Source organism: Podarcis cretensis (assembly GCF_951804945.1).
Source record: "Podarcis cretensis genome assembly, chromosome: 17".
Classification (NCBI taxonomy): Eukaryota; Metazoa; Chordata; class Lepidosauria; order Squamata; family Lacertidae; genus Podarcis; species Podarcis cretensis.
In genome coordinates this window covers 22662175-22688854 of record NC_137187.1, presented here as the reverse complement: position 1 = coordinate 22688854, position 26680 = coordinate 22662175, and the positions used below count along the sequence as shown (strand labels likewise).

The 26680-nt window shown below is 43.5% G+C and overlaps 1 protein-coding gene and 1 long non-coding RNA gene across 4 annotated transcripts in view; one reads left to right on the top strand and one right to left on the bottom strand.

Annotated features, from left to right (window-relative positions):
- Positions 1-26680, bottom strand: part of ERMP1 (endoplasmic reticulum metallopeptidase 1) — a 43483-nt gene that overhangs the window by 15101 nt on the left and 1702 nt on the right. For all 3 annotated transcript variants that reach the window (XM_079959271.1, XM_079959270.1, XM_079959272.1), the window contains exons 2-9: positions 19395-19696; positions 14268-14395; positions 10321-10426; positions 6868-7014; positions 4630-4722; positions 3804-4016; positions 2466-2683; positions 273-447 (exon numbers count right to left, since the gene is read on the bottom strand). In XM_079959271.1, the coding sequence (XP_079815397.1) occupies positions 273-447; positions 2466-2683; positions 3804-4016; positions 4630-4722; positions 6868-7014; positions 10321-10426; positions 14268-14395; positions 19395-19696 (1382 nt within the window). The remainder of the gene's footprint in view (positions 1-272; positions 448-2465; positions 2684-3803; positions 4017-4629; positions 4723-6867; positions 7015-10320; positions 10427-14267; positions 14396-19394; positions 19697-26680) is intronic.
- LOC307206593 overlaps positions 15591-26680 on the top strand; it is a 30955-nt gene continuing 19865 nt past the window's right edge. Inside the window, exon 1 of the long non-coding RNA XR_013834396.1 lies at positions 15591-15657. This is a non-coding gene — a long non-coding RNA (uncharacterized lncRNA). The remainder of the gene's footprint in view (positions 15658-26680) is intronic.

Below are 26680 nucleotides of genomic sequence, written 5' to 3'. Positions count from 1 at the left end.
TATTGCATCAGATTGTTGCTATTAATGTTTGATGTTTTATTTTGTTCTTGTATGCATTGGAAGGCACCCAGAGTGGGTGGGGTATTATTATTATTATTATTATTATTATTATTATTATTATTATCATTACTATTACTATTCCCCAGCTGTGAACATTTCCACTAGAATTTCTGCCATAGAAAGTCATAATAATTTATATAGGAACACCCTAAAGTTCTTTGCAAATATTATCTTTTTGCAATCCTTACAAGAACTCTCAAAGGCAACCATACCTTTTTCTTTCAGTTCCTTATAGGTCATTAATTTTGTGAGCAGCGGAAACACAATCCATATTGCACTGACAAATGCTGAGGAATGTCCTAGGTAAGTAAGCAAAGCCAACATAATTGACCAAAAAACAACTGGAACATCAAAGAAGAGCTCTCCCAGGAACTGTTCGCTTGTATTCTGGGAAAACAAAACAAGCAGACAGAAAAGAGAGGCAAATTTAAATGTCCGTGCATTATGAAATGTCAGCAACAAGTTTAAATGTCTGTGCATTATGAAATGTCAGCAACAAAAGTTCCAAATTTCTTAAGAAGCAGACTGGCAGAGCAGTTCTGTGCATATTTGATTAAAAGTCAAGTCCCACCACGTTCAAAGGAGCTTGTTCTCAGGTAAGTGGATAAACATCTCCTGTGTTTTTCTTAATGTTTGCACTTATACAGCCTAGAGAAATGTGCTGTGTTACACAGGGCAGGATTCAACAGTCTCAAGTTCAAGGACGTCCAATTGCAAAAGACTAATTTTTTCTGACACACACTCAAAAAAATCTTTTTTGGGGGCGGGGCCAGGAGAACTCCCAGAACAGCATGCATGGAAACGAAAGGGGGGGACTGTTCCACCTAGCAAGCCAAAATGCTTGTTTTAATGTAAAATTGAAAGAATGTGATTAAGACTGCTGCCCCAGACACCACCAATATAAAGCTTGAATTCCTGAGCTAGGGGAATGAAGGGCACAGCCCATTTGTTGCAATTTATAACATCTTTATTTATTATTGCCAAAGTTGTTATTCTATGAACAGTAACTGGCTCTAGTTCATTTAATACATTACCCAACACAGCCAGACTGGAACGGCATAATTAGATTTACTCCCCCACTTCAGAATGAATAGCGCCTAAAGCACAGAGCTTCTCCTGCCAACGCACTGCCTGCGGTTTCTCTCATACCCACCCACCCACATGAGGCAGCATGCCAAACCTGGAGTTTTTGGATCAACAATTATTAGGCCGATTGCTGAATCTGTGTAAGAGGAGACAAAAAGGAACTTGGCTCCCGAATCTTGCAACCTGGAGAAGAAAGCAGTCCAGTACGCAGCCGACAGAATTAAGCTATGAGTTTTGCATCTGTGGGATGCGGGTGACGCTGTGGGTTAAACCACAGAGCCTAGGACTTGCCAATCAGAAGGTTAGCGGTTCGAATCCCCGCGACGGGGTGAGCTCCTGTTGCTCGGTCCCTGCTCCTGCCAACCTAGCAGTTCGAAAACACGTCAAAGTGCAAGTAGATAAATAGGTACTGCTCCGGCAGGAAGGTAAATGGCGTTTCCGTGAGCTGCTCTGGTTTGCCAGAAGCAGCTTATTCATGCTGGCCACATGACCCGGAAGCTGTACGCTGGCTCCCTCGGCCAATATAGTGAGTTGAGCACCGCAACCCCAGAGTCGGCCATGATTGGACCTAATGGTCAGGGGTCCCTTTACCTTTACCTTTGCATCTGTGCCCAATTTAAGGGAAGGGGCATAGCTCAGCAGGGCAGCACATGCAGAATCTCCAATGAAAAGAAACAGGTAGCAGGTGATGGGAACAACTACTGCCAAAGAACCCGCAGACCTGCTGCCAGTCGGTGGGAAATAATGGATTAGACGGACCATCAGACTAAGTCAGAATGAGGCAGTCTTGTGACTAAATCCAACACACAGTTAGGCAGGCTTAAATCCATTGGTTTCAATAGGATTTGTTGTTGTTTAGTCATTTAGTCGTGTCCGACTCTTTGTGACCCCATGGACCAGAGCACGCCAGGCACTCCTGTCTTCCACTGCCTCCCGAAGTTTGGTCAAACTCATGTTTCAATGGGATTAAGTTCGCCTAACTCTGTGCTGGATTTAGGCCTATACAGTGGTACCTCGGGTTAAGAACTTAATTCGTTCCGGAGGTCCGTTCTTAACCTGAAACTGTTCTTAACCTGAAGCACCACTTTAGCTAATGGGGCCTTCTGCTGCCGCTGCGTCGCCACCGCACAATTTCTGTTCTTATCCTGAAGCAAAGTTCTTAACCTGAGGTAATATTTCTGGGTTAGTGGAGTCTGTATTCTGAAGTGTCTGTAACCTGAAGCGTCTGTAACCTGAGGTACCACTGTATGTTTATAATTAAAGGAAAACCAGAGAACTGCTATTATTTCAAGTCCTACATTTTTGCATGCCACACTTACTTTGTAATAGAATGTCTTGGCTAATGTATGCAAGAGAATCAGTCCAGCCACAGCTGCAGTTCCATACAGAAGAACAGAGGCATGGAAGTGGGTGTACCAGAAAAGGGAGCGTCCGAGGAGAGAGATGAACACGGCTATGATAAGGACGCCAATCATGACAGCAAGCCAACTGAGGACTGAGAAGCCAAAGGCGATGGCAAGTTCCTTCAGATAACTCACTGCAGGAAGAGAAAGAAATGAAGCCCAGATCAATACGTTTCTTCTAGCTGGAACTGCTAAGGCTACAGGATCCAAACTAGGCACACATAACCAAAGGAACAATGATACCTCTCTTTTCAGAACTGGGTGGTAAATGGCCAGGCCTCAATTGGATCTCAGCCAAGGTGTCTTGGTTGCCTTTTCAAATGAGGCCAACACGCGTCTGGTGCTCTCTCTTTAGTGCATCCCCTCCACCTCCTGCAGTTTAAAACTTGTTAGCAGCTTTCTTGGTAAAGTGCGTTAAGCGCAGCAACGAAAACTAAAAGCCAATTTGGGGTAGTGATAGGAGATGGGAGTCCAGGGAGTTGAATCCCCACTCAGCCATGAAGCCTGCTGGGTGACCTTGAGCTACTCACTGCCTCTTAGGACTCAGCTAGGTAAAGGTAAAGGTAAAGGTACCCCTGCCCGTATGGGCCTGTCGTGTCCGACTCTAGGGTTGTGCGCCCATCTCACTTAAGAGGCCGGGGGCCAGCGCTGTCCGGAGACACTTCCGGGTCACATGGCCAGCATGACAAAGCTGCATCTGGCGAGCCAGCGCAGCACACGGAAACGCCGTTTACCTTCCCGCCAGTAAGCGGTCCCGGGGGTGCTTTCGAACTGCTAGGTTGGCAGGCGCTGGGACTGAGCAACGGGAGCGCACCCCGCCGTGGGGATTCGAACCGCCGACCTTTCAATCGGCAAGTCCTAGGCACTGAGGCTTTTACCCACAGCGCCACCCGCGTCCCTAGGACTCAGCTACACAGCTGCAAATAAAATGTTTTAAGAGTGTTGTAAAGTGCAATATAAAAATGTGACACTAGGAGGCGATGGCGAGCTATGTCAAATTCCATACATTTCCCGAAACTTTTTTTAAAGAAACATTTTCACGGCCTTTTTTTTAATGTGTCTAGATTCCACCTTAGTCTAACCTACCTCACAAAATTGTTGCAAGGACAGAATGGGGGCGGGAGGTGTATAGGACCTTGAGCTCCTTGGGGGAAAGCTGGGAAATAAATAAAATGGTAAATAAAGACTTAAGAGAAAGCTATAGTCATGCAAGGGGCCCGTTTGCCTGTTCATAAATGGAATTATAACCAGTACCTCTTTTTCTTAGTTGCAATGTTTTTCTCCCCAGATAAAGAAACGCAACGGCTGTAACGATATAGTTCATAATGGAGCCGACACGAGCTGGGTAGGACATAACAAACATGCCAAAGACGTCAAAGAAGACAACATTTCCATGTCGATATTCATGAGATTTGGCCAGTTTGTCCGACTCCGCTAAGTACTTTAGCACACCCAAAATATTGTCACCTTTGGGGAAAAATATGAGCATATATTTAGAATTCGTCTCTCTCCCCCCCCCCCATCATTTTCACATAAAATTCCACACATGGCATTACAAAACAAAATAGGAATTGGAGGTTTGTGATCAAAATGAAGTAAAAACAAAAAACAAAGCAAAGTGACCCTACAACCGGACTTTATGCAGGCATTCTCAGTACTATAAGAACATTACAAATTGAAACTCTTAAACTGAAACTCTATATATTGTCTCTAAAATGTAGAGAAAACTAAGGCAAAAAGGAAAAATAATTCTCCAACTGAAACTCAATGCCAAGAATGATAAAAGAAAGCAGATGAAGGCGTAACCAGGAGATAGCTAAAAGTATATAACATCAGGGTGTGAAATCTATAAATTGCTTTCACTGATTAAAGCATACAATCCAAGTAGTGCAGGCCGCCCAATTCATAGAGCCAATTAATTCCTACCCACCCCAGTGGTATTTTGGATTTCCTTCCCCACAGGTTTGATTTCTTTAGAATACTAAAGCATGCCTGTGGCTTTGAGTTGTAACAACCAGCGTGCAAAGCAATGTTTTGATTTACATTGCTATAAAATCCCTGAGAAACTCGGAGTACCAACCTGCTCTCTGAATAGAATCTGTCAGAATTCGGTCTGCCGTGTCGTACTTCGTGTGGTAGATGTAACCATTTTCAATGAAAGCCAGGTCTATCCCTGTTGATATAATTTAATGGTAATGTGATCAAACTAAAAAATAGCCAGGGTGTTATTTAACTAAACCAAATAACTTTCCACAAAATGAAATGAATTGCTTATATACCCATCTCTTTCCCCAAGTGCAAATTTGCATGTTCGCCCGTGACCTCCGGCCTCCCCCATCATTTCAGAGTTCCCTGTTGTGTCTGATCAGTAACAAAATAAGCATCAAATGAAACAACTTGGGACAAAATTAGCCTCTTTGTGCAAGTCCCTCCCCCCCCCCGAAAAAGTTCTAGTTCGTAACTAGTTCTAGTTCTGAATTGATTTTAGAATGAATTGATTTTAGAATGTATTTCAATTAATTGATTGTGATTTTATGTAAACTGTGCTATTTTTACTGTTCCTAGCTGCTCTGAGCCCAGCTTTGGCTGGGGAGAGCAGGATATAAATAAATTATTATTATTATTATTATTATTATTATTATTATTATTATTATTATTACAAGGTGGGCCAAAGCTCTTTTCTATTGTGTTTACTTAAGCTTCAGTTAAACTTCACCCCCAACCTATTTCTGCAGATTTGCTATGTTTATGGAGGAACTGAACTTGCCTTTATTTTGATATATTTTAATACACAAGCTGGAAATTGCCCAACAGAGATTTTTGTTTTGTTTGTTTCATGTAATTTGCATAGAGAAAATGTAAATTGCTTTGCTTAACCAGTGGTGTAGTAGCTCCAGATTTTGTGACAGAAGTCCAAGAGACCTCCACAATCCAGTGGTCATGCCCCCCCAAAAAAACCCCCCAGACAGGCAGTGACAGCACCAAACTGTGGTGTGCTGCCGACAAAGGCTGAACCCACCTGCCACAATTTACAGAATGAATTAAGTTCTTAACCCGAGGTACTATTTCTGGGTTAGTGGAGTCTGTAACCTGAAGCGTCTGTAACCCGAGTTACCACTGTATACCAATATATCACAATGTCTGAAACGAGATTGGAGCTATGTAAAGGCATTGTGCTGGCTTCAAGTTTTTCCCCACCTCATGATTTTGGCCGCCGCCTGCTCTGGTGATTTGCTGCCCCCCCCTGCAAGAGGCAGGGGACAGCTGAGCCGGCAGATTCAACAGAGGCTGCAGGAATCAAGAGAAGCCGTGGCTAGCTTTGCAGTTTCCCCTGCATTGCGATTTTTGCATAGCACACATGCACCATAATTTGCAATATATTGCCAGGTCAAAAATTAAGAAACCGATATCATGATACGGACGTTAAACCAGTTTTGACAATATAGCGATATACCTGAAGGAGCGTCTCCACCCCCTAGTTCTACCCGGACACTGAGGTCCAGCGCTGAGGGCCTTCTGGCAGTTCCCTCACTGCGAGAAGCAAAGCTACAGGGAACCAGGCAGAGGGCCTTCTTGGTAGTGGCACCCGCCCTGTGGAACGCCCTCCCACCAGATGTCAAAGAAATAAACAACTGCCTGACATTTAGAAGACATCTGAAGGCAGCCCTGTTCAGGGAAGTTTTTAACGTGTGACATTTCAATGTATTTTTAATCTTTGTTGAAAAGCCGCCCAGAGTGGCTGGGGAAACCCAGCCAGATGGGCGGGGTACAAATAAATAATAATTATTATTATTATTAAACTGAAGGGGGGAGCATTGACTGGATGGTGTTCCTCTGCCCAGCTCTGCCAGCCTCTGCCTGCAGCGAGGCACCAGCATTTCTGTCCCCCGTGACAGAGCCACTAGAGCCAAGGTTGGCCCCACTGTCATTATTTGACTGGTGACTCCCTGCCTTCAACCCTGGTTGGTGTGAGCAACAGGGTTCTGGATACAGCAGTAGCTCTGGCACAGAATCACACCTCACCAATGCCCTGATGGGGTCTGGATTGTCCTTGAACAGGATCAAGAGCCTAAGTGCTTTCAAGCTGCAGTTTATTGCTGTTGCCCCTTTGCCATTAGTTATACTGCCCCAGGAAAGAAATGCCTGAAATTCTTTCCAGCGCTGGACGGCTAAGCCTGCGCCCTAATGCTCCAGATCACACATTTTTGTTTGCATGGCTCACACAAGAGAACCATCTTTTTCTACCTTCTTTCTTTCCTTCTCCTGCACGCACAAGGAAGCAGAAATAATGGCCCAACAAAACGGTCAAGCAACTTACCTGGAACGTTGCCGAAATCTCTGTAAATGCGGAAATCTGTTTCTGCGGGGATAATGCCACTTTGAAACACTTCCTGAGCCACGACACAACCAAAAGGGTGCTTTGCAGCAGAGATATATGCTTGTACCAGCCAGGGGTTTTCAGGTCCTGGAATAATTAGGAAACAATTGCAAAATGAAGAATTGCCCGATTTTAAATTTGCGCTCTGTATTGGATCTGTAGCTTGCCCTATCACAAAGACACAGGCTTGACTCATACAGATACATTTATTTATCTGGACCTCTCAATCCCATATTGCTCAGTAGCATCTCCACCCCAATGTGCAGCCCAGACACTAAGGTCCAGCTCCGAGGGCCTTCTGGGGGTTCCCTCACTGCGAGAAGTGAAGTTACAGGGAACCAGGCAGAGGGCCTTCTCGGTGGTGGTGCCTGCCCTGTGGAACGCCCTCCCATCAGATGTCAAGGAAATAAACAACTATCTGACTTTTAGAAGGCCCCTGAAGGCAGTCCTGTTTAGAGAAGTTTTTAATGTTTGAAGTTTTATTCTGTTTTTAGTCCTCTGTTGGGAGCCGCCCAGAGTGGCTGAGGAAACCCAGCCAGATGTCCAGCGTATAAATAATAAAGAATGATGGTGATGATGATGATTATCCAGAGAAGGTCTTCAGAGGACACAGCCAGGGGAATCAGGGTCAGGAAACCTTTCCTTCATGGACCTCCTTTACTTATCTTAATGTTGAAACCGTAAGGTGGGGGGTATTATGCAGAGCAAGAAACTGCATTGATGACACCTGTGTTTTTAGTTCCAGTATAAAGGTAAATGTAAAGGGACCCCTGACCATTAGGTCCATTCGTGGCCGACTCTGGGGTTGTGGCGCGCATCTCGCTTTACTGGCCGAGGGAGCCGACATACAGCTTCTGGGTCATGTGGCCAGCATGACTAAGCCGCTTCTGGCAAACCAGAGCAGTGCACGGAAACGCCATTTACCTTCCCGCCGGAGCGGTACCTATTTATATACTTGCACTTTGACGTGCTTTCAAACTGCTAGGTTGGCAGGAGCAGGGACCGAGCAACGGGAGCTCACCCTGTCGTGGGGATTCGAACCACTAACCTTCTGATCAGCAAGCCTTAAACTCTGTGGTTTAACCCACAGCGCCACCCGCGTCCCTAGTTCCAGTATAGCTAAAGGCAAATACAAATATTCCCAAAATTTGGATTTACAGGAAGTAATTTGTGCTGGACCCAGAGACCTTTGACCTTGAGGAAGGGTCGAACAACGGCCGCTTCCCATTGTAGCTCCTTTGTGCTTCCCCAAAAATTCTGCTTCAGAGGGTTGGGAGACTGTTGGGAGACCGGTGGGAACAGATGGAAATGGGAATTGCATAGAAGCTTCCACTGGATCTCAGCCTCTTCCATAAACATGTTATTTATTCATTTTTATTTTATTAAATTTATATCCTCCCAAGGCAGCCCCAGGTCCTGCTATTTGAAGAAGGGGCTGCACTGAACCCAACCCCTTTAGCTGCACCCCCCCCCATCAACTGTGAACTCTATCAATGCACATTGTTTCCTTGTAATCCAAATTTCAGGGATATTTGCATTCACCTTTAGTAATACTGGAACTAAAAACACAGGCAAAAGTACTTCTGAATGAACTACTTGCTCCTTTGTTTCGTTGCCTGATGGGAGCAATGTTTTGATACACTGACTATTTTTTTCTCTCTCTCCATAAAAACCTTCCCCAGAATGCTTTACAAGGTCAGCTGAAACAGTAATAATAAAAATAAACAACAGTATTCAGTCAGCAATCATACATCCATTCAAACAAACAATAAAAACAATTCAATCAATATAAAATAATCCAATAGCAGAGGAGGAAAGATGAACTCATTTCCAATGTCTAGAATTCTATTTGTGTCATTCTTTGAGTCAGTGTTTGCAAGAATAGCAATAAATATTAACATAGTGGAACACGGGCAAACTTCCCAAACCAAATTGCTACTGGTAAATATTCCTCCTACATTGTTCTTGAAATAATGCAGGAGAAGAGAATACTTGAAATTGCAGTTGTCTGCATTAGGGGATGTTCCGAAGTAGAGGATCTTATGCATTATATCTTGCACTGTCCTTTATATAATGATGCAAGAAAAAGATTTTTAGTACCTACAATGACAGGGTCCCCTGGCCAGAACCCCCTTGACATGATGTTATATCTCCTTGCAGACACAGATAAGTATGTGGCCTGGCGGGTAGCACTTTTTGCAACTGCTGCTAGGAAAATTAGAGCAAATTATATAGCCAAGGTAGCCATTAACTGTAAAGGAGATTAATTTATTTGATCCTCTCTATCTACCTCAGGCTATGCTCTATCTTTGTCACCAAACTCTGAGTATAAATTGCACACTGTATTAATTGATATTGTTTTTAACATTAGTGACCATGTGATGATTTTAGCTTATGAATTTTATTGTTTAATGTTTTTATTTGCACATTGGGGTACTTTTATAGCTCTGTTTAGAGTACGTAATGTTTTAATAATATAAATGTTTTAAGTCTTTTTATCAATTCAGTATATTTTCTTTTAATTGTCAAATAATTCTGTGTACATTGCGGCAGCCTTTGGCTATGTGCAATAAAACTGACTGACTGACTGAAATTGCAGTTAAAGGTACAGAGATTATTAGTGAGACTCAGAAAAAAGTTAAGCATGTGCAGAGGTTGCTCCTTAGATACTTAAACTTCTTGTAATCACCCCAAGGCAGAAGCATACACAAAACTGTAACTACAGGTTTATCTACTATGTAGGAGTAGATTCCTGCTATACCAGAAAGGGGGAGGAGGGGATTTTTCAGGCCAGAAGCATACAAACTGAATAGAACTTGAAACTAACTCTATCAATGACCAGTGTTTAGACGGGTAAAGATAAAGCGATTTATATGCATTGTATGTGCAAGATAACATTGTGCCACCAGGTGGCAACGTGGAGTCCCGGTTTTTCTCTACCTGTTTTCCCTGTTTAAATTTACAACACTTTAAACCGAAACGCTTCTTTGCCGCGTCTAGATCCAGCCTCGATTTCTGCCATTTTACACAGGCCTTATGTAAGAAATTCATTCACTTTTGCTGATCTTCCAAACATGTTTCCGTTTAATACAGAAATTTTGGCACATCTAGAGTTGCCAAACCAGTTTAAATGCTAGCTGGAACATCAAGGGGCTGAACGGTTTGACTGTGGGGGGAAAAACCTGATTTCCCCACCTTTAATTTTACACCTGTTTGCTTTCGCCAGGGCCCCGATGAAAGTTCAAAAATATGATAACATTTTAAACATAATAATAACCACAATGGATTCTGCATCAGTTGTATTCGAGTAGAGTTTTGTTTTGGATTTGTTTGTTTTCTTTTAAAAAAAAAGCATGATAGGGGATACATGATAGGGAATATTAAGCCTCTTACCTGTCTGAAACACAAGTTCTTTCCCTCCTACTCCAGCAGCCTCCAGATTAATAAATGCTCTAACTGATTTAGCCCAGGGGTGCTGAGTAATGAAGCCATGACTAGCCTTGATGAGAAGCAAAAACAAGAGAAGTCAAACATGGCAAGACATTTGAATCAGTGTCTCATCACACAAAAGCAATTTTGGTTCTCACAAAACATTAGGAGACAGTGTTGTAAGGCAAGGAAATGACTTGTCGCAAGAGCACAGAACTAGTTAAACTGCAAAATGTCTGACGGGGCTTCTGTGCCTTCCGATTGGCTGCTGGAGCTTCCTTTTGAAGGCAGCAAGAGGGCGGGGGGGGGCATCAAATTTTGGCCTCACATTGAAAATGCTTTAAGCGTTTTGAAAAATAGTTTGAATTTGCCATAAGCTCACCATCGCCTTCTAGTGTCACGTTTGTACAATGTGCACTTAAAACGTTCTATTTGCAGCTGTATAGCTGGGTCCTAGGAATGCTCACGAAATTAAAAGACACCTGCTTCTTGGGAGAAAAGCAATGACAAACCTAGACAGCATCTTAAAAAGCAGAGACATCACCTTGCCAACAAAGGTCCGTATAGTTAAAGCTATGGTTTTCCCAGTAGTGATGAATGGAAGTGAGAACTGGACCATAAAGAAGGCTGATCACCGAAGAATTGATGCTTCTGAATTATGGTGCTGGAGGAGAGGCCCATGGACTGCAAGAAGATCAAACCTCTCCATTCTGAAGGAAATCAGCACTGAGTGCTCACTGGAAGGACAGATCCTGAAGCTGAGGCTCCAATACTTTGACCACCTCATGAGAAGAGAAGACTCCCTGGAAAAGACCCTGATGTTGGGATAGATGGAAGGCACAAGGAGAAGGGGATGACAGAGGATGAGATGGTTGGACAGTGTTCTCGGAGCTACAGTGGTGCCCCGCAAGACAAATGCTTCGCAAGACGAAAAGCTCGCTAGACGAAAGAGTTTTCCGTCTTTTGAGGTGCTTCGCAAGACGAAACGTCGGGCGAGTTCTTGCGAGTTTTCCCCCTTTTTCTAAGCCGCTAAGCCGCTAATAGCCGCTAAGCTGCTAAGCTGCTAATAGCCGCTAAGCCGCTAATAGCGCTAATCCGCTAATAGCCGTGCTTCGCAAGACGAAAAAACTGCAAGATGAAGAGACTCGCGGAACGGATTAATTTCGTCTGCGAGGCACCACTGTACCAGCATGAGTTTGACCAAACTGCGGGAGGCAGTGGAAGACAGAAGTGCCTGGCATGCTCTGGTCCCTGGGGTCACGAAGAGTCGGACACGACTAAACGACTAAACAACAACAACAACAACAACAACAGGAATGCTCAAGCCTTTAAAGCACAACATCAATATCTGGATCCATTTCAATCTGCCTCAATTCAGCCTTGTATTGGGACAGAAATTGCTTTGGTTGCCCTGGTTGGGTGGTCAAGCCTGGGAACTGGACAGGAAACCTGTGTCCCTTTCAGTTCTGCTACAACTCTCAGCCAATATTATTGAGCACAGTAGTCTTTTGGGCCACCTAAAGGGGACGGGTACTAGATACACAATTTATGCATCAATTGAGCGGTAGCTCTGATTACTCATGGAGGTTGGGTGTCAAAAAGGAGGCACTGGGAGACTTACAGTACTTTCCCGTGTATAAGACTATGTTTTTTCCTTTAAAATTCATGCAAAAAAGTTGGGGTCGCCTTATACATGGGTAGTGCATAGGGTGGATGTTTGATTGGTTGCTGCAGAGGCTACTGGGCATGTTACTGGTTGCTGCGTCAATGGGTGGTGTTGATTGGCTGATGCTCCAGCAGTTGGGCAGGCGATTGGCAGCTTCTGCGGGCAACGGGACAGATGGGAGGCGGATTTTGTGACGCGTGCAGGTGAGCGATTTTTGGCAAACCCCCCCCTAAAAAAAGCTCAACAACCCTGGGTAATCCCCTCCATTTTCTTAAATTTGAGCCCCCCAAAAGTCACCCACAGCATACAGTAACAAGCAAAACAGTGCCTTCCCTCAAGATTGCAGTGCCATAGTCCTTGCAGCTTTTCAAGCTCTAAACCAGGCACGGAGGAGCGTGCGTGGGGTGTGTGGGGATGTGGAAGGCGAGGATTGCCCAGAGTTCATGAGCTTTTTTTAGAGGGAAAAGGCCAATGTTGTTAAGATTTTTTGGGGGGAAAGGCCAGAATTGTTGAGCTTTCTTTAGGGGAGAAAAGCCACAGTTGCAGAGCTTTTTTTAGGGGGGTAAAGGCCAAAGGAGTTCCTGAGCTTTTGGGGGGGGCATTAATTGCTGAGCTATTTTAAGGGGGGAAGGCCAAAGTTTTTCAACTTTTTTTTTTTAGAATAATTTTTATTAAGTTTTCTATTTTAACAATCCAATCAAATCACATTAAATATTCCAAATTATACAAATACATAAAGTCCAAATATTTTGCCAAATTATAAATTATTTTTGTTGGGGCTTCCCATGCTTCAAGTTCAGTGGGGTCCAATCATCTTATGGTTCTACTGCCTTGAGTTTCCAATAGTTCCTTCTTTAAAACTTCCTGCTGTTATACTCCTTTCTTTCATAGCCTCTGAGCTGTTCCCACAGGCGAGTTGAAGTGAACAACAATATGCTTCTGTGTGAACTTTGTATGACTTTCCCTTTTTTTTTTGCAGCTGGTAAGTCTTTTATTTGCAGTATGTCCTCACACGCTGGTATTTATGCCGATTCAATCCAAAAGTCCTTCTCTGGTGGCAGACGCCCTCTTCTCTCAGTTCTGATGAAATAAAGTCTAGGCGTTTGCTCATTAATTTTCTCAGACAGGTTGCACCAAACATTAGTCTTTCCAGGGGAGGTTTGCCAAATCAGACTTGAATTACAGCTATAATAACATAGTAAGAGCTCGCCTCTCCCTATGACTATTAATCTCTGCTACTAATAATCTCATAATGGTGGATCCCGATTAAATAGCGCGTCACAGAAGAGTCTTTTATCTTCTTCCAAGTATTTCAAATTTTATTTTAGTTAATGTTATTATTTCCACACACAGTTTATATTTTCCGATCTCACTTGCTATAGGTAATGTAGACGGTTCTTCGGGGGGGGGGGGTTGTTAGGTATTATCGTAGTAGAAACAGAAAAAGTTTTATCCTCCCTCCTTTCCGTTCCGTTCCAACATACCAGTTTAGATGTTATTCTTTGATATCATCTTTCTTCCTCCCATCACTCTTGGCACCTCAGTGGCTGTTGTTGGCAGATTAATTACCCTTTCTTCGCCACAAGCATGTCCAAAATTCTTAAATCCAATTTTTTATCTTAAAGTTTTTCAACTTTTCTTGGAGGGGGGGGGGAGGCTAGCAATTAACTGCAACACTAACATGGGCGCAAAACAATAAAGCCAACAGACGTCGGAAGCAGACTACAGAAGATTGACCTTATGACGCTATGTAGGAACAGAGCGAGGAGGGCAAGGGTCAGAAACATTCAAAATACTTTACTTTTCTTCCCGCGATCGATAAGGGTCCCGCAATCGCCCAAGAATCTACCTGTCGATTGCGGTCGACCGGTTGGACATCACTGCTCTACATGAAACTGCTGTGAAAGGATTTGGGGTTTATGGTGCCAACAGTATGTAGAGGACACCAGAGCTGCTGCAAAACATGGCAGTGCCCAAAGTAAGCAGCTCTTGCATTCACCCTTCCTCCACTTCTTCTACTGCCCCTCCTCTGAAACTTTTTTAATGTATTGATGCTGCTAACGCCGTCCTGTATTCTTTTCACTGACTGGCTTCAGGTGGGAGCCAATCTCACTGTTTTCATACACATTGTTAAGTCACTCTGAGGACCCTCAGAATCAAAATATAAACCAATATTATAAAGAAATGCAGTTGTTTTGTTTTTTGATTTATCATTGATTTTATTGTTTCATAAATCCATGCTTACCTGCAAGACACTCTCTTCTGCACCATTAAACAGGAATATGACAGCATGCTGCAATGGTTTGGGTGATTTAGAAAGGGTGTGCAGGATCTCAAGCATCACAGAACAGCTGACTGCATCATCGCTGGCCCCTTAAAATGAAAATATACAGAGCACAATCAATTTATGTGTATTGATGCAGAACTGCTGCACAATTTTTTAAAACCTCATTTGAGTAAAACGCCTTAAAAGGGTTTTCTTTCAGCCTTGTATTGTTACATGAAAACACCCTAAGAGGATTATGGAAACGAAACGAAGAATTTCCTCCCTCCTTGCCAATTGTGACTGCTTGAAAGCGCTTGGCATAAAATCAGATGCAGTCCTTCCTTTCACTAGCATTTCAAAAAACAAAAGGAAAATGACTGTGTAAAAGCACAAAATTATCAAGGGAGTTCTGAGCCATGATGGCCTTTGACATTTTAATAGTTTTATAAAACTACTGAGCGTTTTTTGAAACAAAAAAGCAAACAAACAAAAAACTACTGTGCAAAAATTTCATTACCCAGATTCAGAAAAGTTTGTGGGATAAGCCTTTGTAGGCAGGTTAAGTCTTGTTAACAAAATTACGTTTAGGTAAGAGGTTTTTTGCCTTTTATAAAATGTTAAGCTGGATAACCAGTAAATTACAACTAATTTTAAATCTGCAGAAAAAGTAAAAGTGGGGGGGAATGTATACAAATTCACCCCATTAATATAAGCTTTTGAAAAGTAAAAATATTCTCAGCGTGCTGTGAAGCTGATGATGTCTACAAAGTACCCAACAACTAAGACTTACAAAGCATATAAGGTAAAGGTAAAGGGACCCTTGGCCGTTAGGCTCAGTGGTTTACACCACAGCGCCACCTGCGTCCCTTTTACAAAGCATAAGCAACTTTAAATAAAATATTTAGACCAGCTCAATAAATTGCATTTGTGGAGAATTCTTAGAAATTTCTCCACCAGAATCAGTGAATAGAAAGATTTGGGCCTTTGCTGGGTGTAGGAAAGTTTTGTTTCTGCACAACAGAAAACATTGCATTCTGACTCGTTCTTAGTCTGACCTGTTCTTAGTGCTTGGCTGACCACATCTATGGAACAAGTTTTGCTATATTAATCACTAGTAATAGTTTAACAAGGAGGTTTTCACGCCTGCCCAATTCTGTGTTCCCTTTCCCAGCCTTTGGTCTATTGATGATTAATGCCTATATGCAACCCTTGTATTGTATTTGTGTTGACCAATCAGCAACAAGCACATATGTGGCAATGCTGTAATATTCAATAAAAGAGACTCTTCGAGACATGCTTGAGAGACGCTCCACATGGCACCCACCACTCGTCTCCCGTGATTTTCATTCCTACATCTGGTGACCCCGACGTGCCAGATCCCTTACGCAGCCAAGCCCCTGTACTTCACTCGACTGGAAAAGTCTCAGCGCGCTACTTCGTGAGTATGGGGGGGGGGGGAATTGACTAAATTCCAGAAAATGCATGCTAGAGAATTGCTTTCTTTAGTTAGACAGCAGGTGGTGGGTGTTCATATTACCTTAAAAGAAATTGAACAACTGCTTTTGGAGATTGCTTGCCAATGCCCCTCCTACCCTGAAAGTCTTTTGCCAAGTCTCTACCTCTTAGAGACTTGGCAAAAGATCGGAAAGACCCTCTTTGCAGAACCAAGGGCTCCGATTCATTGTCTGCTCACCTGGCAGAAATGTGCAGACGCCGTTGCTAAATTAGGACCCCAGGCGTCTCCTTCGGCCCCTGCCCTTCTGGCTGTAGCAGACAATCCCCCCCCTCCTTACCCAAAGCTCTTGCCTCCATCGCAGCCTTGCCAACCCCTCCCTACGCCTCAGCCCACAAACCCATCCACCCCTCCCATCCCTCCCTTGCCTGCTTTGCCTGCCATAGCCCCTGCGTGCTCTCCTACAGGAGCTGTGCGCACTGCGCTTTCTTTAGCTAGGCAGAAAGGGCTCCTGTCCTTAGAGGAGGAGTCTGCATGGGCTGGTGAAATGCCATCTGCTTTCCCTATCACCTATGCAAACGCAGGAACTGCTCAACAACAGGTGTTTTATGAGACACTTCCTTATTCTGTTTTGAGAGAACTGAGGAGGGCCATTACTGATTCTGGCTTAAAATCCTCTTATGTGATAGGGATGCTGGAGGGGATAGCAAGTGGGTATACAATGTTACCCCAAGATTGGAAAAATTTGATGCGCATGCTTTTATCTCCTGCTCAGTATGTAGTTTTTGAAAGTGAATTTAAGCATAACGCAGTAGCCCTGGCTGATCCACAGCATTCAGCCAACCAGCTCTTCAGTGTTGGTCCATATGATAACATACCAGCACAGGCGACGCTGACACCTTTGCATTTCAGTCGCACTGCGACCTGTGTACAGCGCGCCTTTCGGAAAGTCCCTGTCTCAGGGCAACCATTGAGCTCTTTTGTTAGTATTAAGCAACACCATTCAGAGCCCTACCATCAATTTATAGATAGATTGAAAGAATCAGTTACTAGGCAGGTTGATAACACTACAGCCCAGAATGAATTGATTAAAAAATTGGCTTTTGAAAATGCAAATACCGACTGTAAGAAGGCTTTGCAGTCAATCATTAATCGTCCTAAATATGATTTGGCAGATATGATCCAGGCTTGTTCGGAAATCGGAAGCCAGAGCCATGCAATGTCCTTGCTTGCCGGTGCCATCCAGGCAGGCAATAAACCAACTGGTAATTGCTTTAACTGCAAGCGCCCTGGTCATTTTGCAAAAGAATGCAGAGCACCTGGCGGTGGGGCGCATAGGAATGGTAATGCCAATAAGGCTAAACCTTCCAAAAAATGCCCAAAATGCGGTAAAGGCTATCACTGGGCAAATCAGTGCAGGAGTTCGGGAAACTCCTTGTTGGCCCCGCTCTCGGGCCAGGAGAAATAGAGAGCTCATTGCCGTCAGCTTCCACCATTGACAATTTTCCTACGGAAACACCTTCTGATTTCACCATTGATTTAATTAACCAGGAAACCAAAGATACTGCTTTACCTGGTGAAATCGTGCTCATGCCCACCCAATTGGCAGGCCCACTACCTCCTAAGGTCGCAGGCTTAATTTTGCCCAAATTTTCTGCGGCGAAAGAAGGAATCCAGGTTATTCCTGGTGTTCTGGATCCTGACTATGTGGGCACAATAATGGTTCAACTTTGGAGCCATATGCCCATGCAGTTAAAAAAGGGTGAGTCTTGGGCGCATTTGGTGGTGCTCCCTTCTCATCCTACTGCTTCTATTATGGATAATAATTTGCACCAGCTCTGTCCCCTCTCTCCGCAGCTATTAGCTGTAATCCAGAGGATCGGTGAACAGAAGCTTCGTCGTAAGTATAAAATCAATGGCAAAGTTCTGGAAGGCTTGATTGACACAGGCGCAGACGTTTCTGTAATATCCAGTAATTGCTGGGACCCCACGTGGCCCCTTGAGTCTGCCTCTGCAGTTTGGGGTGTAGATGGACCTCAAACCTCTTCCAAAAGCGTACAGTGGCTGCCTGTTTCTTTGCCTGATAGCTCTGAAACCATTGCATATATTCAGCCCTGTGTGCTGAAAATCCACCTCAATCTGTGGGGAAGAGACCTATTACAACAATTACAAGCTACCATTCAATTTAATGAGTAAGCTTGCACTCCGCCTCAACTGGAAAGCCACCATCTTTGTATGAGTGGAACAATGGACCAGTGACAAAAAGTATCATTTGTCCCGCTCTAGATATCGCCGCTCTGTGGAATTGACTAATGATTGTAACGATTTTGTTTCTCTCCCTAGCAGATCTGAATATATCTTTCTAGCTGTCTCTTTTTTAGGAGTCCCTGGATTGGCTGTACGAAATAGCAGGAATATTAACTCTTTAGCTTGCTCCGCAGCAAAAGCCTTGAATTCTACTTCACAAGCTCTTCACCTTTTGAATAAAGAACAGAGTGAATTGCGTCATGGACTCTTACCGTGCAGCTATTGGTTATTTGCTAATGCTTCATCATTATGGTTGTGAACAAGTAAATGATATGTGTTATTTCAATATTATTGATAACTCCAAAGTTATTCATATGCAAATCTCTCATCTGCAAAACCTCACACACCACATTAAACAAGATGTTGGATTTTTTGGCCTTTGGGATTTGTTTACCCAGTGGCTCACTAGTTGGTTAACAAATTTGAATTGGCTTCGTAATCTTTTTCAATATGTTATTGTCGTAATATGTGTATTAATTTTATTATGTTGTTTCATCCAATGCATTCCTGGTCTCATATGCCTTTGGTCTCAGTGTTTTTCTCCCCCTTTGCCACCCAATAAAATTATTGCTGCCTATTTTGCCAAATGGCAGCACCAACAGTAAATAATAGGGAAAATGTGGACGGATTTATTTTGGGCATGCGTTGGCAAACCACGTATCCTGAAGTACTTTTGTCCCATTCACCCTAAAATCACACAGCACCACGCTGGGCGAACTTATTTCGGGCATGCGCTGGCAAACCACGTATCCCGAAGTATTTTTGTCCCATTCACCTTGAAATCACATAGCAACATCGCTGGGCAGACTTATTTCGGGCATGCGCTGGCAAACCACGCATCCTGAAATATTTTTGTCCCACTCACCCTTAAATAAAAGGGGGAGATGTAGGAAAGTTTTGTTTCTGCACAACAGAAAACATTGCATTCTGACTCGTTCTTAGTCTGACCTGTTCTTAGTGCTTGGCTGACCACATCTATGGAACAAGTTTTGCTATATTAATCACTAGTAATAGTTTAACAAGGAGGTTTTCACGCCTGCCCAATTCTGTGTTCCCTTTCCCAGCCTTTGGTCTATTGATGATTAATGCCTATATGCAACCCTTGTATTGTATTTGTGTTGACCAATCAGCAACAAGCACATATGTGGCAATGCTGTAATATTCAATAAAAGAGACTCTTCGAGACATGCTCGAGAGACGCTCCACATGGCACCCACCACTCGTCTCCCGTGATTTTCATTCCTACAGCTGGGGTCCACCTCTTAAAGAAAGGGGGAAACACAAATTTCTTGCGAAGTGGCAGCCCCCCTGCCCCCATTATACAATTTTTTTCTGGTGTTACCTACCGACAGTATGTGGTACAGAGTCAAAGTGGCAGTTGGAGAGCACCGAATGCTCTGCTCCAGTCCTGGGTTCCAGCTTGACCACGACATTAGTAATGTTGTCATAGTAACTGGTAAAGCCTCCAAGAAAATCAATACTGAAGGTGCCCGTGGGCCTCTGGATATCGACAGAGATGGTATGGACATGACTGCTTTGAGTTTCAATAGCTTTAACTTGTTCCAAGAGGTAGTTGACTGTGAAGATTTCGTTTTCCGGACTTCCAACTGCTCTGGGCCCAATTGCAGTAATGTTTTCTAGGTAAGTCCTGTAGGAGACCATAACAGGGCTTTAGAAGAATGTATTAAAACCCACAAATGCATGCAAATTCAGCTCCAAAAGAGCAGCTACTCCTAACAGGCCATTGAAGAGAAAGCTAGATCTGTTGGTGTGAACAATGACATAATAGCAAGAACATTCCTTAAGCTATTAGGGCATGGGTAGGCAAACTAAGGCCCAGGGGCCAGATCCGGCTCAATCGCCTTCTAAATCCGGCCCGTGAACGGTCCGGAAATCAGCTTATTTTTACATGAGTAGAATGTGTCCTTTTATTTAAAATGCATCTCTGGGTTATTTGTGGAGTATAATAATTCATTCTCTTTTTTTTCTTTCCAAAATATAGTCCGGCCCCCCACAAGGTCTGAGGGACAGTGGACCGGCCCCCTGCTGGAAAAGTTTGCTGACCCCTGACAGGGCAAATGGGGCTTAACGTTCCACTGACTAACAGAGAAGGAGAACAAAATGTCTGTTCAGCAACTTAGACTCCATGCACCACTGAAGACAGGCTATAAATATGTTAAATAGCAGTACAAATATGGGCACGTTACTAATTATAATACTTCAAAAGAACAAGAGGGGACATCGAGTGATGCCCATCCACCCAACTGTGCAACAGATTCCTGCCTGAGCAAATAGGTCTTCCCTTTCTTCCTCGGCCGCCCCATAGCCTCCTGTGCCCCCACACCAGAATCTCCTCTGCCAACTCTATGGAGAAGACCTTGTGGCTGTAGGAGAGGTTGCTGGGGGAAGAAGAAGAAGAAGAAGAAGAAGAAGAAGAAGAAGAAGAGGAAGAAGACATCCGCTCACACAAAACTTGGATAAAACAAAATAAAAAAATTCCTTCCAGTAGCACCTTAAAGACCAACTAAGTTAGTTCTTGGTATGAGCTTTCGTGTGCATGCACACTTCTTCAGATACACTGAAACAGAAGTCACCAGACCCTTCTATATAGTGAGAAGGTGGGGAGGGGTGGTAATACCCCTCCCCACCTTCTCACTATATAGAAGGGTCTGGTGACTTCTGTTTCAGTGTATCTGAAGAAGTGTGCATGCACACGAAAGCTCATACCAAGAACTAACTTAGTTGGTCTTTAAGGTGCTACTGGAAGGAATTTTTTTATTTTGTTTTGACTATGGCAGACCAACACGGCTACCTATCTGTAAACAAAACTTGGATGTCACCCAATGTTTACAGTGATTATGCCCAGAGATTTTTAAAAAACCCATTCATATTTCATGAACACTGGAATCTGGCAATCTTCCACCTATGTGGGGTTATTCTATTTATCCTCACACCAATGTGGACTACCTCAAGCCCACTCAGTGAGTTTCATACTTAACTGAGGATGTAACCTAGGTCCAACTCTGTATTAAATATACCATATGTATCTTTCCATATACACAACACACCCTAATATAATAATAATAATTTATTATTTGTACCCCGCCCATCTGGCTGAGTTTCCCCAGCCACTCTGGGCGGCTCCCAATCAAGTATTAAAAACAATACATTGTTAAATATTAAAAACTTCCCTGAACAGGGCTGCCTTCAGATGTCTTTTAAAGATAGGATAGCTACTTATTTCCTTCACATCTGAAGGGCGTGCGCCACTACCGAGAAGGCCTTCTGTCTGGTTCCCTGTAACCTTACTTCTCGCAATAAGGGAACCGCCAGAAGGCCCTCGACGCTGGATCTCAGTGTCCGGGCTGAACGATGGGGGTGGAGACGCTCCTTCAGGTATACAGGACCAAGGCCGTTTAGGGCTTTCAAGGTCAGCACCAACACTTTGAATTGTGCTCGGAAATGTACTAACCATCTGATTTAATGCCCAGGGCATTATCTGAATATTAATCAAAAGTTTTTATTTTTATGTTTATTGGTCACTTTTTTCCCATAGCAACTCAAAAGTGTCTTAAAACATTTTAAGCAAAAAACATATACACATGCATAAATACATTAAAACCAACAATTTCTTTTAAAAAAACAGAAATAATCTAACAGATAACACAAACGACACAGCAACCCTGTATGTGTATAGTCATTACCCGGGAGAGTTCCATTAGAAGATAAATAATAATTTGCACTTCAGTTTCTCAGGTGTTTGCTTCAGACACCACCTATAAAATGCTGCATATGTTTGATGGCTACACAAGGTCGTACACGCCAAACTGCAAAATATTTAACGCACTGCTTTTCCTTGAAAATTAAAGTTGCTTGAAACTACAGGTAAGTCCTGCTGAAACCAGCAGGACTTAAAACTAGGGCAGTTTACGAGCATTGCTGCCAAAGGCTGCAATTCTATACATATGCATTTGGAAGTGTTATACTGAAATCAATATGATCCAGTTCCAAATAAATTGGTTTAGGTTTGAGGTGCAAAGGGAGATCTGTTGCTAAAAACGACAAAGAGCTGCATGAGTACGAAATAAAAGGGGAAAAGGAAGTTCCATAAAGCCTGACATCAAACAGGAGGAGATAAGAAAATAACAAACAGGAACTCCAAGGCCTAAAACTTGATGAAAGTGGTAATGAGCTCCCTCATGGTAAATTTAAATAATGCAAGCACTAGAAAGTAGTTCCAATGCTTTCTTCTTAGCTCAATTTTAAAACTCAATAATCAGGTTTCAAAGCCCGAAATGTGAGCGTACACCTAGGAATCTGAAATATTTATTCGCAGTGACTTGCACAAGATTGGTTCAAGAGTACTGAAGCCAATATCGACAAGTGAGACAGACTTTTAGCACATGGTTCTCCTAAATTTGACTCAAGGAATGGAAAGTGTTGGAGTTGGGGAGACTAGGAGGTGATAAGAATATTTTAAAAGTTGTTTTTCTATGCCATGTTCCTTATAGTCACACTCATTTCTATGGGTCCCACGCAAAAATGTTAACAGAAGCCTTGCTCCACCCTCTGCTTCTAAATGTGTATTGTATTGTTTTATGTACTGTGGCTTGCCATTGTTTTATTGATAACAGTTTAGATATTATTGTAACTGTTGAGTGGATTTCTGTTTAACTTTTATATGTTGATATTATTATTTTATACTATTCTAAGTAAGAGCTGTTCAACAGTGGAATTTGCTGCCAAGGAGTGTGGTGGAGTCTCCTTCTTTGGAGGTCTTTAAGCAGAGGCTTGACAACCATATGTCAGGAGTGCTCTGATGGTGTTTCCTGCTTGGCAGGGGGTTGGACTCGATGGCCCTTGTGGTCTCTTCCAACCCTATGATTCTATGATTCTATGCCCGTTATTTTTACTGTTGTTTACTAATTCTTTATTGTAGCAGTTAAGTGTAAACTGTAAGCTGTTAAGTGTAAACTGCTGGTATTTAATATTTGATATAAGTTGTTTATTTTATAGTTATGCGTTCAGTATGGGGGTTTTTTGTATTGGATTAGATTGTGATCAGGTGCATGATCTTTGCTGTCTATTTTATTGTCTTTTTCAGCTTGTAATCTGCCTTGGGAATAGCAATATACACTTACCATTGCCTCCTCCCATCATCATCCCCTTGGCTCTCAGTTTTGTTTTTTGTTTTTTATTTCTGATTAAATACGAGCCTTGTGGGAACACAAGCCAGTTTTTATCCCATAACAGCTTTTTCTATTTTTGGAGGCTGATTAGCAGGTTATAAAAGGAACTGCCCACAAACTACCCACAGTGGCTAATAACAGTGTGATTTTTGCCTCACTCTATTTCAACTATGATCAACATGAATGGGCTCAAAATACCCCAAGTAAAACTTATTTACCTCCTGGTATGTCCCACAGAGGAACTTACGATCTTCAAACAAAAACATCTTGGAGGTCCCAGGCCACAAAGAGGTTAGGCTGGCCTCAACCAGAGCCAGGAGTTTTTCGGCTGTGGCTCCGATCTGGTGGAACACTCTGTCACAAGAGACTAGGGCCCTGCGGGACTTGACATCTTTCTGCAGAGCCTGCAAGACAGAGCTGTTCCACCAGGCCTTTGGCCAAGGCACAGCCTGACCCCCTCCTTTGGCAATCTTCACAGAACTCTAGCCCAATGGTTGCCATCAATTTGATTTGAATTAATTTTATAATGAAATGATTTTAGAATGTTGTATCATTTCATTGTTGTTAGCCGCCCTGAGCCCGGCTTCGGCTGGGGAGGGCGGGATATAAATAAAAATTTATTATTATTTATTACTGTCAGCATTTTAAACCAGTCAAGCGCAGGCATATTTTCCAACTGACTTATCGGCCACTTGCGACCAAGTGAAGATCTCCACCATTTGGAGTTGCATGCCTGAGAACCATAGAAACCATAGGATCTGGACCGTTTTCACACACCAATACCCCACCATGGAGAATTCTATCCACTATATTTTATCCACACAATTGGAATGAACTTTGGGAACCAAAATGCTTTTTCTGGACAGCCTGAGAAGGTGAGTGAATGACGTTACAGCTAACCGTTGTAGCTTGACTTTGCTTGCCCCGTTCCACTGCCCTGCTCACCGTTGTGAAGAATATTCCCACGTTACGAATGGCCCGTGTCACCAGGAAGAAAAAGAGGTCGGAATAAGCCAATATATATGTGGACTGTCCTTGGATCAAGTGACTTTTCTTCTTGAAGTTCTCTTAAGTTCTTAACCTAGCTCAAGGTCTTCTGAGCTAGCCAGATGTCTAACTGATCAATCACAGTCAGGCCATCATTTGAAAAATAAGACTTGTCCCAAAATAGCAAACAGACATTTCATTTTGGAGACTGCAACCTTGGTTTAAGGAGCCATTTGGCCCCAGCTTACATATCTGAGTTTCTAACACTGTGTCTGCACAGATATGCACCTGCTACCTAAATCTTCTGAATGTGGAAAAAGAGGTTCTAGCAGAAATATGCCCCCAGGTTGTCCTACTCAGAAGCGTTTGCTAGGATGACTAACCAGCTGGAAGAAATACAGCCTGACTAGTTGTTGTTTTTTGCCAAAGGGGAAGTAGTGAAAGGCTCTTGTACCGCTTCTTTTCCTCTCCAAATAGTGGCGCACAAGATCCTGTCTGCTCCCTTCTCAATTCCTCCACACACGCAAGACTCATGCTACTTCTGCAAAACTCCCAAACTAAGCGAGATACAGTGGTACCTCGAGTTAAGTACTTAATTCGTTCCGGAGGTCCGTTCTTAACCTAAAACTGTTCTTAACCTGAAGCACCACTTTAGCTAATGGGACCTCCCGCTGCTGCCGCGCCACCAGAGCACGATTTCTGTTCTCATCCTGAAGCAAAGTTCTTAACCCGAGGTACTATTTCTGGGTTAGCGGAGTCTGTAACCTGAAGCGTATGTAACCCGAGGTACCACTGTACAGCCCACTTCATCCCAAATCCTCTGGGTAGTCAGTGATGACCCCTCAGATATTACGCATTGTATTTATAACATACCTTTCGACTCCAATACAGTAGTACCTCCGGTTGTGGAAGGGGTCCATTCCGGAGCTCCAGTCGGATCCTGAGGTTTTCGCAACCAGAGGTGCTTGTTCTGTGCATGTGCACAGTAGAGCGTTTCTGCGCATGCGGGAAACCCGGAAAAATACTTCTAGGTTTGCCACGTATGTATCCCGAAGGATACGTAACCAGAAGTGCGCGTAAGTAGAGGTACCACTGTAGTGGTATACAACGCTTCATCAAATACAGTGGTACCTCGGATTACATACGCTTCAGGTTACATACGCTTCAGGTTACAGACTCCGCTAACCCAGAAATAGTGCTTCAAGTTAAGAACTTTGCTTCAGGATGAGAACAGAAATCGTGCTCCAGCAGTGCAGCGGCAGCAGGAGGCCTCATTAGCTAAAGTGGTGCTTCAGGTTAAGAACAGTTTCAGGTTAAGTACAAACCTTCAGAACAAATTAAGTACTTAACCTGAGGTACCACTGTAAAATGCACTACAAGGATTAAAATGAAAACCATAAAACCAGTAAACATTAGCAGCATCTTAAAACAATAAATATAATAAAATAATAAAGCAGGCAGTCACTACAGCAGCCACTTCCACAGTAAGGCAGGAGCAGGCGGGGAGTTACATCCTAAGCAGACATCTGAAAGCTGTAGGCAACCACAGGTCTAATGGGAGGGAGCTTAACATACAGGGGGCCATAGCAGAGAAGGCCTTGCTTGCTCCATGCTGTTATACAGCAAACAGCCCCTGATGGAGGCAAAAGGGAGGCCTCTTCCACTGATCTTAAGGCGTGGGTTAGCAGGTAGCAAGAGATGCACTTCTTCAAACACTTGCAACCCAGGGTATAGAGAGCTCTGCATACCAAAGTCAGTAACTTAACCTGGTAGCAAATTCTAGGAAGCCAAGGCAGGATTTGTCCGACTTCATTCAGTGGACTTTATCTTCTGCTGTGGTTGTCCACTAACCTCATACATCCTAGCCCTGGTGTTGGGAGCATTCAGACCCCTAGGCGCTCACTTGTGGGGTGCCTCAGGGATCCGTCCTCTCTGCCATGCTTTTTAACATCTATATGAAGCCGCTGGGAGAGATCATACAGGGTTTGGGCTGGGTGTTCATCAGTATGCGGATGATACCCAGCTCTACCTCTCCTTTAAATTGGAACCAGTGAAGGCAGTGAACGTCTTGTATGTGTGTCTGGAGGCAGCTGGAAGACGGATGGTGGCTAACAGAACAGAGGCTGGATACTGACAAGACAGAAGTACTGTTTTGGGGCAACTGATCCTGGGTGTGAATGGGGTAACTGTGCCCCTGAAGGACCAGGAGTGCAGCCTGGGAATCATTTTGGACTCACAGCTGTCCATAGAAGCACAGGTCAATTCTGAGTCCAAGGCAGCTGTCTACCAGCTCCATCTGGTATGCCCGCAGACTGTCTCGCCATAGTGGTGCATGCTCTGGTTCTCTCCCACTTGGACTACTGCAATGCACTTTATGTGGGGCTACCTTTGAAGGTGACTCAGAAACGACAAGTAATCCAGAATGCAGCAGCTAGACTGGTGACTGGGAGCAGCCG